Source organism: Emydura macquarii, unplaced genomic scaffold (assembly GCF_026122565.2).
Source record: "Emydura macquarii macquarii isolate MOO-44397 ecotype Brisbane River unplaced genomic scaffold, CSIRO-AGI_Emac_v2 contig_318, whole genome shotgun sequence".
NCBI lineage: Eukaryota > Metazoa > Chordata > Testudines > Chelidae > Emydura > Emydura macquarii.
In genome coordinates this window covers 4,582,044-4,594,973 of record NW_027130455.1, presented here as the reverse complement: position 1 = coordinate 4,594,973, position 12,930 = coordinate 4,582,044, and the positions used below count along the sequence as shown (strand labels likewise).

The 12,930-nt window shown below is 39.4% G+C and overlaps 1 protein-coding gene across 5 annotated transcripts in view; it reads left to right on the top strand.

Moving 5' to 3' along the window:
- CNTN5 (contactin 5) overlaps positions 1-12,930 on the top strand; it is a 645,973-nt gene that overhangs the window by 312,209 nt on the left and 320,834 nt on the right. For all 5 annotated transcript variants that reach the window (XM_067567931.1, XM_067567926.1, XM_067567939.1 and 2 more), the window contains 2 exons: positions 1,204-1,327; positions 8,069-8,244. In XM_067567931.1, coding sequence (XP_067424032.1) covers positions 1,204-1,327; positions 8,069-8,244 — 300 coding nt within the window. The remainder of the gene's footprint in view (positions 1-1,203; positions 1,328-8,068; positions 8,245-12,930) is intronic.

The following is a 12,930-nucleotide window of genomic DNA, read 5'->3' as shown; positions in this document are numbered from 1 at the left end:
AGCTTGCCCTGAGAGGAGGAGAATAGGGAGCCAACTGCCAACATGTGTTTCTACAAACATATTAAGTTGCCTTAAACAACCTAATGCAAAATGCTGTCCCCAAGATCCACAGATGATTTTGGACAAACCTTGGAGGAGTTTTATTATGTAACCATTTCAAACTGTAAAACTGTGGTAGCTGAAACCCTGCTTCTGTATGTTTCATTGTGTGTAATGGGAAAATATGAATATTTGCCTCTCAGATCCTTAGATCAGTAATTGCAAATTAAATTGCAGGCACTGGGCCAAATTCAGAGGTGAGTCTAAGAGAATTGGGGGGGAATCTAAATTGGTATAAATTACACTATATTTTACTTGTACTGTCCTGTGAGTATTCTACTTATATAATCAGACACATTATACACTCATGTACTTACTAATTTAAAATTTACACTCCTTCTGCCCACCACCTCTACATTTGGCCCATAGATTCAAGGCAGACCAGTCTCCCTCAGTTTAGTAATGCTAATACTTATATATTAATATTTCTCTCTTTCCCTCTATTAATAGAGAGAAAGATGTCAAATTCAGAGGTGACGTGGGAGGGAATGTAAATTTTAGATTTCCATATACATACAGGTCTGGCAGGATTCACCAGCTGTTACTGTTACAAATAGTTTTAGAAGTTCTTTTCCTTATTGTGAGAGTACTTTACAGTCCTGAAATAAAAGGATGTGGTGGTGGTTATTTTGTGCCACAATATCTTTTAGGGGAGCTGTTGGAAGCAGCAGGAGAGTTTGCTCTATATCTTAATTTCTAACTAGAATCAATTCCTGGGGAAGAACTCTTTTCTGGGAACTGTATATAGATGTGTATATATAACTGTGTATAGGTGAATAGAGTGTAAATAGAGCAAGTTACACCAAGAAAATGCCCAGAGTCTGTCACTGATTTCTAATCCAATAGAAAACCAGCCTATGAGGCCCCAATATCTGCTGCTGCACAGCAGGCAATATTACATGACCTTTCCCCATGCTTTAAATTATTCATACTTGCAAACTAATTTAGTAAGTCTGTAAGGAAATGATATCTGGATGCATGTGATGTATAGTCTCTGGAAAGAACATAGAATGCAAAGTGATATTATAAACTGAGTATATAAGAGCTCAGATAAAGTAACATTTACTAAGAGTTCTGAAACTAGGGCCCCTTGTGTTTCTGCAGAAAGTGTTGATTATGGGCCAGTGTTTGTACAAGAGCCTGATGATGTGATTTTTCCTTCTGATTCTGATGAGAAGAAAGTGTCTCTGAATTGTCAAGCACGAGGAAACCCTGCTCCTATTTATAGGTGAGTCCATTCAGAATTTTTTGTAGTTTTCCAAATGTTTGGCCAGTGTGCTCCCCTCCTGAACAACAGCAGGTGGAGGGGAACAAGTAATGGAAAGACTCAGCAGTTCATGCACAGCCTCCCTGTTCGCTGGGCTATGGGACCAGTGGGGACTCTGAGGAGGCAAGGAGCATAAGTGGAAAAGAGTAATTGCAGGAATTATAGCCCCACGCCGCCTAAATGTGTCCATCCATGTGGAGGGGACTCTAGATAATTATCTGACCCTCATCATTTTAATACCTGAACAGCTCAAAATCATTAATGGATGTTGTCCTCACAGTGCCCTTGTGAGATTAGGCAATGCTATCCCATTTTACAGCTGAGGAATTGAGGTGCAAGGTAGATTAAATGATGTGCCCAAGGTCACACAGGAAGTCTGTGGCTGCTCCAGGAACTGAACCCAAATATTCTGAGCTAGTCTAGTGCCCAATCCTTTACATCATCCTTTCTACACTGAGTAAATGGGTAGGCTTTTGCCTCTATTTCTGTGGAAGCACAGTAGGACTAGGTGTGCAGCTATTTGCTCCCTGTGTGTTGTGCCATATTGTGAATGTAATGAGAGTTAATGGTTCCTCAGGCAGGAATAACTTGGGGGTGGAAGCAGCATACTGCATAGGGCATCTCCTCTCTCTCCCACACCAGATTCCTCACGCTTTTTATGCACAGCACAAATGACCTTGAAGGAAGGGGCAGCACATATTTACCTGCTATTTTTCACAGGGTCCCAGTGTGATTTCCCATGGATTTTCTTCCCTGCACACTGCAGAGGAGAGTGGAGAACATAAGAGCCTTTATTGTCATGTGTTTTATCAGATCTAACAATCATGAACTTGGTATTTTTATATATTAAAGAACCCATTTCACTGTGGTATCCCCAATGTCTTGGCCTAATTCCAGTTACATAGCTACATTCTTCCTAATATGCATTCCCTGTGCATTTTCAATGGCATATAGTATTCTTCTTCATTTCTTATTTTGACGTGTAATATAGTGGTGCTGTGCACTATTAAACAGCTGACATTTTGCATTCAAGTAATGGAATATTGTATGTGATCACCAGGAAAGTTAAAAAATTCACACCCAGACATATGGCATCTGGAATTAGTGCTACAGGGAGAAGGGGCTAGTTGTTCTGCCCCCATTCAGTTCTTCTGGCCCTTCCCCTAAATTCTGTGAATAGAGTTTTGATGGAGACCCTGCATCCAAACCTTCCCTGCTCAGGGCAGCCACTCTAATATCTTCACATGAGGAGCTCAGGATAATTAGAGAAGCCTTAAGCTTTACCCCTTCTTCAGCTCTTCAGGGATGGCTCGTAACCTCCTCAACACACTTTCTAGACAATTGCTTCTTGCAGAATGGTCCTCTGACTACAAGGCCTGGCTGCAGTCTGCCTACACAATTTGACTCCCTCTATCTCCTGATTCTGCTACTTGTTTGTAAAATAACAAGCAACAGCGTAAGGGGAGTTGGGCCATACAACAGCATCCAGGGGAAGAACAGAATTTAGCAAATGATAGAGATTCAGAATATTCAAAAAATTCAAAAATGCAAGTAGAAGTATTGGAAACAAATGGCTATATTGGAAACAAATGGTTACATATAAAGCAAAATCTGCACACATCGTAGAGTCTAGACTTAATTACCAAGATACTCTCATGTCTTGTAGAAAATTACCCCAAATCCTTGCAGCACTTTACAACCAAGCTTGGCTGTGATCTTCCTTTCATAAGACAAGTATACTGTCAGCTTGCCAACCAGGTGGAGAATTCAGTGTTTCTTTGCCCTACCAAGATATGCCAGTCCCAGCCCTTGTCTTTATTTGTAAACAGAACACCCACTGCTGTTTATTTCAGTTTGTAGATTTCCTTTCCTGTAGAATTCACAATCTCATTTCATCACTGGCTTCGTATGCAAATAAGCATGCACTGTGAAGCATATGGCACACAACACCCAAATAGCCAGCCAGAGAGAGAAGATTCTGTTACTTCCTGTCTGAAAGGAACGTTTCCAAGGCAAGTCACCTTCTGGTGACCTGCCTTGACCTCCAAGACCTTAAGAACATAATTTTCAGTGTAGACACATAACTCCTTCAATATTATGCATACATACATTTTGCAATTATTATGATGATCAACAGGCTACTGGTTCTTGATAGAGACTTACATGTCACCCTCTAGTTAACTATTATGCATATATCAGACCAGCAGATCCCTACAAAATCCTAAGCAACCCTTGTGCTTCTGCCTTTGGCACCCAAGAGGTCACTGATCACAGTTTCATAGTTATTTGCTGACAGCAAAAGAATGGAATCTTGGGTTCCAGGCTCTGAAGGGGAATGTTTCTTCTGTTCACAGACTCTTCTGCCTCTTGCCCCAAGCCTGGCCCTTTCCGTCCCATTCCCTCTGTGTCTGTTCCCCACACTTGGTTCTTCATTCCAGTACCATTCCCCTTGTGTCGCTGATCCCAGTCTCCACTCCTCAACTGTCTCATCCCCGTCTCTTTTTCTGGTAAATCCTATTGTCCTCCATCCAGACTCCCAGTCCCAGTCTCCCCCAGCTCCATGTCCTGTTCTCTTTGCCCAGCCATTCCAGTCCCTCCCCAAAGTCTCCTTGGCCAGACTGTTACCCACCGCTCCTGCCTCCTCAGCTGATTTGTGTTTCCCTCTCCCTCCATTCACTTGTGTACAGTCACCCCCACGCCAACTGATGTTTTCTGTCTCCACTGGCTCCCAGTCCCAATGTCTCTTCCAGGATGCGTCACGTAAACTCAGTGTCCCCCCACCCTCAGATCCTTGTCCTACTTTCTTTGCCCAGCTAGTTCCAGTTCCCTGCACACACCCTGGTACCTCATCAGATCTGCCTCCCTTTCTGCCCACCCCAATGGTTCTCAGTTCCAGTCTCCTCACCCAGCCAGTTCCAGGCTTCCCATCTAATCTCAGCTTTATGTCCACCTACTAGCTTCCCAAAGTATTAGTCTCAGTCTCTGAATCCTAGTCTCTTTGCCCAGCCAATTCCAGTCTCTCTCTCGCCCCACAACCCACAGTTAATTCCCATTGTTCCTTCTCCCACAAATCCAGCTCTTGTGCCCTCTGCATTTGAATCAGGCTGCTTCCTCCTCGATGGCTCCTGGGCCCATCGGGTTGAGTCATTGAAAGTACAGGGGAGACAGACTTCCTGCTTTCAGTTTCAGTACCTGCAGCAGTCAACAGCTGCCAATGGGAGTAGCATGAGAGCCTGATACACCTGATCAACATTCTCCAAACCAAATAATCACCCCCCTCCCAAATAAAAAAAAAACCACACCCTGCACGAGTAAAAATAATGCAGGCAGAAGTCCAGAAGCATTCAGCATGTATGATTACCAGCCTTGTGGGCAGGTAACGTGTGCATTAGGTGCAAGCCACTCATGACCTTCAGGGTATGGGCTGTTGAGACCTGAGTGGCTGAACTGGAGGAGCTAAGAGAGACAGAGTGGTACATAGATGAGACTTTCTGTGACCTAGTAGACTGGTCCCACCCTCAGTCAAACAGCCCCTGTGCTGTTGAAGAGATTGAAAGTCTTGGGGAAGGAGAGCATCAAGCTGGAGCAGAGGGAAATGATCCCATATTTGGAACCTTCCTTCAAGATGATGATGTGGTATCCTTTCGAACTGAAGATATCTCTCCAGGGAAGGGAATCCCAGCTATTAGTAAGAGATAGGTAACAGTAATGAATGTTTTGATTATTAAAATATAGGTAGTTGGATTTGTGATGATGAGGAGAACCATATGGTGAATGGCCTTCTGGGTGCAAAGGTTGTTGGCCTCTTGAGACATCTAGGCAGCATTATGTGCAGTGCTGGGAAGAAGCCAGTGGTCATGGTACATCTAGGTACCAGTGAGATAGGGAAAGGTAGGAGAGAGGTCCTGGAGGCCAAATTTAGGCTGTTACTTAAGAGGTAGTATTCTCTGAAATGCTCCTAGTTCCATGTGCAGAACTGCAGGGTTTCAATGTGTGGAAGAGACAATGGTGTTCAGAGGAGGGATTTAGGTTTATTAGGAACTGGGAAACATTTTAGGGAAGGAGGAATCTATACAGGAAGGATGGGCTCCACCTAAACCAAAACAGAACAAGATTTCTGGCATATAAACCTAAAAAAAGATCATAGAGGAGTTTTAAAACTAAGGGCTGTGGGAAAGCTGACAGATGTGGAGGAACACACAGTTTTGACAGGAGACATCCCTTAGGGGAAGATTTATTAAAGGGGATACTCTCTCTGTCTTATTAAAGAGGGGAAGATAGAAGTTGATAAAGCACAGTTAGGAACTAAAGAGAAACAGTCAAACGGAAAAATGAACCATTAAGTTACATCACATGAAGACAGACAATTAAATATTGACACATTTTATAAGACCTTGTATAGAAAAGAAGTTTTAATAGTAAGATGGGTAAACTTGGGTGCCTGCTATTAAATGTGGATATTGATATAATAGATATTACAGAAACTTGGTGGAACGATGATAATCAAAGGGATATTGTCCATACCAGAGTACAAAATATATCTGAATGATAGAATAGGTTGGACTGGTGGGTAAATGACATTATATGTGAAAGAAAGCAAAGTCAAATAAAGTAAAAGTCTTAAATGAATCAAACAATACCAGAGAATTTCTATGGATAGAAATTCCATGTTTGAACAATAAGAATATAGCAGTAGGAATATACTACTGACTGCCTGCCCGAGGTGGTAATGGTGAAATGCTTAGGGAGAATAGAGAGACTGCAATAAGAGAAAACCCAATAATAATGAGGGATTTCAACTATCCCCGTATTGACTGGGAACATGACACCTCAGAATGGGATGCAGAGACAAAATTTCTAGACAACATTAATGAATACTTCTTGGAGCAGCTAGTTCTGAAACCCAATGAGGAGAGGCAATTCTTGATTTAGTCCTAAGTGGAGAATAGGATCTGGTCCAAGAAGTGAATATAGCTGAACTGCTTGGTGATAGTGACCATAATGTAATTAAATTTATCATCCTTGGAGGTGGGAAAATACCAAAGAAACCAACCATAGTAGCATTTAACTTAAAAAAGGGGAACAACATAAAAATGAGGAAATTAAAAAGAACAATCACATGAGTGAAATGCCTGCAACCTGCATGGACATTTTTAAAGACATCATAATAGAGGATCAAACTATATGTATACCCCAAATAAACAAAACAACAAGAGAACCAAAAACGTTACTATTGCTAAACAAGAGAGTAAAAGTGGCTGTTGGAGACAAAAAGACATCTTTTAAAAACTGGACAATTCAGGTGCTAAAGGAAAATTCAAGAAAAACAATGTAATTGCAGAGAAATTAAATGACTTCTCTGTATTGATCTTCACTACAGAGGTTGTGAGGGAGGTTCCCACACCTTAGCCATTATTTTTTTGGTGATAAAGTAAAATACTAGAACTGCTCAGCTTATTAAAGAGACGATTAAGGGGGGATAATATAGAGCAGTGGTTTTCAACCTGTGGTCTGTGGACCCCCTAGGGGTCTGCAGACTATGTCTAAGATTTCCAAAGTGGTCCGCATCTCCATTTGAAATTTTTTAAGGGTCTGCAAATGAAAAAAGGTTAAAAACCACTGAGAGAGAGAGAGAGAGAGAGAGAGAGAGAGAGATAAAATCATGAATTGTTTGGAGAAAGTGAATAAGGAAGTGTTGTTTATCCTTTTACATAACACAAGAACCAAATGCCACCCAGTGAAGTTAAAAAGCAGCAGGTTTAAAACAAATATAAGGAATAACTTCTTCACACAATGTACCGTCAGCTGTGGAACTCATTGCCAGGAGATGTTGTAAAGGCCAAAAGTATAACTGGGTTCAAAAAAGAATTAGAGAAGTTCAAGGAGGATAGGTCCATTAATGTCTATTAGTCAATATGGTCAGGGACACAACCCAATGCTCCAGGTGTACCTAAACCTCTGAGTGCCAGAAGATGAGATTGGATGACCGGGGATCAATCACTCAATAAATGACCATTTTCTGTTCATTCCCTCTGAAGCATCTGGCACTGGCCACTGTTGGCAGACAGGATATGGGCTAGATGGACCATTGAGCTGACCTAAAATGGCTATTCTTATTTTCTTATTTGGAAAGCTGGAGTTTGCCTAGTATGGATAGAATCTTTATGGAATTTAGCTGCTAAAATGAAAGAAGTCTGTACTCACCTTATGCTAACTGTGACATTTTTCAAAGGCTTATAACTTGGCCAAATTTTGGCAGATTTTCATGAGGACAGCAGTGGGCAGATCCGTGACATAATGGTCAATTCCCTGTCAAATGTCAAATGCCTGCTCCAAAGTATTAGGGCACTAGAACTTCTTAAGGAAGAATATAGCTTGTATTTTTTCATGCTGTCAGAATAACATATTTTTCCCTACCCTGGTTCTCAGAAATGCCAAAACGGTTTTAGCTGAAAGTTTCCAGAAAAGTGCAACCTGAGGCAGACACCCTCCATGGAAAACTTCAGCTCAAACAGTTAAAGGTTGGCAAAGTTACAACTGAAAACAGGATCTTATAATGGGAAGTGTCTGGTGACCTTAACAAAGGCATTGCTGTAAGTGCCGCCTATAATAATCATCTTGACTCATTTACATCTTTAACATGGTTTCAGACGTGGCCTTTTCCAGACAATTGCTGAACTAGTTTCTCCCATTTTCTCCAAGATGGCTACGGAATGGAACTGAAATTGATGTCAAAAGTGATTACCGTTACAGTTTGATAGAAGGAAGTTTTATCATCAACAATCCCAATGAAGCAAAGGATTCTGGGCAATATCAATGTTTAACCACCAACATGTTTGGAAGTATTTTGAGCAGAGAGGCCACCCTTCAGTTTGCATGTAAGTAACAATGTTTAAACATAAACAACAATTATTACACTGCTTGATAAGGTTCTGTACTGTAATTTGAAAATGCCCTATAAAAATAGTATTGTTATGTACAGATTTTATTATACTAGGGTTAAAAATAAATGACCTTGTTTCTGAGAGAGAGTTGTTACCTGTGTAACTTTTAAGAGACTGAGACTAGCCAGAGAAATGTTGTAAGAACCACATAGTTACTGTAAAATTTAATTTTCAATTTCTATGTTCTCCAGTGATATTTTTCATTTAATGCCAATTTTTGATGGCCACATAATTCATTTGATCATGCATACCTTTATTTGTAAATAACATAAATTCATTTTATCTATCTCTATACCTTTGTGTGTACACACACACACATACATACACATGCTCAGCTATAAGAGATGGTGATAAAATGAATTATGTTAATGTCAGAAAATTGGCATTAAATGAATGGTCATTAAATAAATGAAAAATGTCACTGGTGAATGTAAAAATAGAAAATTAAATGGTCCATGATCTAAGATAATGTGCTGTCTGCAATGTGTGTGTGTATATATAGAGAGAGTGACAAAGATATAAATAGATATAACCATTTCATGATTCAGAGTAAAAGTCTATAGACTGTTAAGAAAATACTATTGTTTAAATATTTAAGTTTTCTCATGAGCTACTAGAGTTGCCATTCAGGATCAAGGACATTATTTCATTGATTCATGTGTCCTACCTCCAGCAGTGGCCTATCCTAGTTGCTTCTCAGGAAGGCAAACATCCATCTTGTGATAATCAAGTCATATTAGACAAGGGTTTATTTCTGAGGTAGGGATGCAGTAAGAGTTAGAGCTGGACTGTTCTGGGGAAAAAAAAAATCAGTTCACTCCAAACCAAATCTGAAAATGGTGGAAAATTTCAGCCAAAAAAAAAAAAAAAATCAGTTGCAGCCCTTTTTAAAAGGCTAGATTCATGAAATAGGGGAAGACAGGGGCAACCAGCAGTAGCTCCCTTACAGTGTCACCTAGGGTATGAGAGACCTGGGTGCAATTTCCCCCTCTGCCTGATGGAGAGAAGGAATTTAAATTTACATCTTACCACTCAGTTATATGATATGCTGGTGTCAGGTGTCTCAATCTCTCCTGCTGCCGCTGTTCCAGTTCATACAAATAATTAAATAAGCATTAGAACAAGACTTGAACTTGGGTTTTCCTCCTCCCAACTGAATACTCTAATCTCCAGTCTATAGTCATTCTCACTTTCTTTTCCTGGCCCAATGATGTTTCATTGTCATTCACAGTCACGGATAATGACAATGGATAGTCGTTGGGCCAGAGAAAGAGTGAGAATGAACCTATAGTCTGGTGGTTAGGGCATTCACTAGGAGGTGGAAGAGCCAATTCAACTCCCTATTCCAATGACTAATTATACAAAGTGACACAGCTTCAACAGCAGAGACAGAGAGAGCTGTCCCAGAATACGCCATAACCCAGTGGGTTGGGCTATTCTCCTGCAATGTAGGAGCCCCAAATTCAAACCCCTTCTCCTCAGGCAGAGGGGGGAATTGAGCTTAGGTCTCCACATCCCAGGTTAGTGCCTTGACCACTGAGCTAAAGGATATACAGGAGGCAGCCATGACATCAGCACTTGCACTTTCTCTTTCTCTCCCTTTAGCTGTTCAGTGAATGGCTTATAAATCCCAAAAATATTTTTTAGCCAAAACAATTAAGTGAATTCATGTCAAATTTATTAATTATTTCAGTTCCACCAAAACGCCATTATTCAATGAATAAACTATTGGTCTAAACAGTTTTGCCTAGATTCAGTAGAAATTCTTTCCCAAGTTCCCAGCTCCTGGTTGGCAATTAGATAGTGCTTTAAAACATGAGGCTTTCAATGATTTAAATTGCATGGCTGCAATTATTATTACTAAATTCATTAAAAAAGTGGTGGAAATGTGTCTTTGTGTGAGGGCAGGGAAATGTGTAATTTACAGGTGGTTTGCCACCAGTTGTGCTACTGTTTAAATTCTAACTGAAATGTGTAAGACTACAGTGGTATAAAATATATTCTCCATATCACATAACAATGTATTTAAACTTACTGTTATGATGATCTCATCAGGCATTGCTGGAACTCATTTCTGAGTTCAGCTCTGAGAAGATACTGTTGGATCTTACCTTGTAGATAACAAAACTATTGTAAAATGATTTCTTGGTGATAGAACATTACAACTGGTAAATTTGGGTTGTTTCAGGGCACTGAAACACAGTGTTTTGTGCCTCCTTTACAAGAACGACTAAAATGTAGGTCAACAGACCCTAATTGCAGCAGGACAAGTTACTTAGGGAATGGGGCCAAAGTTAGAGAAGGCAGTGTGGAATTTAAGTGTCTGGTGGTTGCAATGTACTCAGGACCCAATTCACCTTTGTAAGGCTACAGTAAAGTAAAATTTGTTCTCTTCTGACTAATTCTGACAGAATTATTCACCATCTCCACTTGGAGCACATGGGGAGGGTTTTGTAATTGGAATTTTTGATCAGCCTGCACATTTGCACTCGCAGACATTGAAGTTGTTCTAGTCTGGCTATTTGTTGTTTTCTAGTCCTTATTTTTAATTGTTAGCTCTGGAGTGGCAGTAGAGCTTGCTCAAGCATAGGTTAATGGTAGAATATTAGCTGACAGTGGTCGGAAGTGAAGGTGGGCAAAGCTGCAGATCTCATAGGAGGGAAGGAGCAAGCAGAGCACCATAAAAGAAGATGCAGAGTGATGAATGATTGAAGGAAACAAAAGGAATGTAAAGTAACCAGACTGAAGTGGGTCAGTGCTGAGGGGGAGCTGCAGGAGAGAAGAGAACAGAAAGAAACATAGTTTCCAATTGCTTCAGTGTAATGGGTGTAAAATCATCTTTTAATAGTTTGGGGGCAGCTCTGAAGCAAACAGCAATTCCATTTATGATGCATATTGCAGAATTTAATTTAAGCCTGTTTCCTACTGTCACAACTTCCTTGCCCAATCTCAACTGACACTCCTTTAAATTCTGATCCCTGGAGATACTGTTCACTGTTAGGAACAGCTAACTGTCATTCAAATAGCTGAATAAATGAAATACTAATTAGGGCTGTCAATTAATCTCAGTTAATGCATGCGATTAACGCAAAACAAATTAACTAGAGTAAAAAAAAGTCATGATTAATCACAGTTTTAATCGCACTTTTAAACAATAATAGAATACCAATTTAAATTTATTATAAATATTTGGGATGTTTTTCTACATTTTAAAATATATTGATCTCAGTTACAATACGGAATACAAAGTGTACAGTGCTCACTTTATACAAGTCCACTCCGTCCTACTTCTTGTTCAGCCAATTGCTAAGACAAACGAGTGTGTTTACATTTACAGGAGATAATGCTGCCTGCTTGTTATTTACAATGTCACCTGAAAGTGAGAACAGGTGTTCACATGGCACTACTGTAGCCAGTGTTGCAAGGTATTTATGTGCTGGATACACTAAACATTCATATGCTCCTTCATGCTTTGACATGTAGGCTCAAAAATTTTACATTGTTTTGTTTTTGAGTGCAATTATGTTTAAAAAAAAATCCTACATTTATAGGTTGCACTTTCACGATAAAGAGATTGCACTACAGTATACATATGAGGCGAACTGAAAAATACTGTTTCTTTTTGTTTATCTTTTTACAGTGCAAATATTTGTAATAAAAATAATAGAAAATGAGCACTGTACACTTTGTATTCCCTGTTGTAACTGAAATCAATAGATTTGAAAATATAGAAAAACATCCAAAATATTTATAATAAATTTAACTTGGTATTTTATTACTGTTTAACAGTGTGATTAAAACTGTGATTAATCGTGACTAATTTTTTTCTCATAATTAATTACAATTATTTTTTAAATTGTTTGACAGCCCTAATACTAATGAATAACACTACTTCAATACACATCTCTATTCCAATCTCTTATCCTCCCTCCTGCTTTATGCTTCTTCACACTGCCACTGCCCCATATCAGTTGCCCACTCTTGCTTTGTATTTCCTTCCAGGCCATCTCCTGCAACTAGAATTTGTTTCCTGTCCACGTGACCATACTTCTGTCTTCTCTTTACTTAAGCAGATACTTCCATGAGGCTTATCAACCCTAGTCACCAACAAACTCCTTGGTTTTGTTTATAAGAAACAAAGTAAACTATCCTCACTCCCACCCAAAACAAAAATAATAATCTTTTCCATTTTATATTTGTGTATGTGTCTACTTGGACTGTAATATCTTTGAAGGCAGGGCCTGTGTCTTCCCTTTCTCTATACAGTACCAATCACACTGTTGCACTCAATAAATAATAATTAATGGCTATCAGTCTTAAACATCTCTTAATTCACACACAGTTCTTCACTCTTTGCATTGTGTGTCTGGAATAGAATCATAGAATGTAAGACTAGAAGGACCTAAGTAGATCATCTAGTCCAGTCCGCTGAACTCAAGACAAGACTAAGTAATACTTTTGTCACATTTCTAATATATAGTCTGGGATGACAAATATTCTCTTTTAATGCAATGATTTTTTACTAATATGTAGAAATTCACTATATACAATGGTTTCACTATACTATATTAACTTGTTATCATGCTGATGAGAGCTTTGAATTGATAATGACATCTCCAA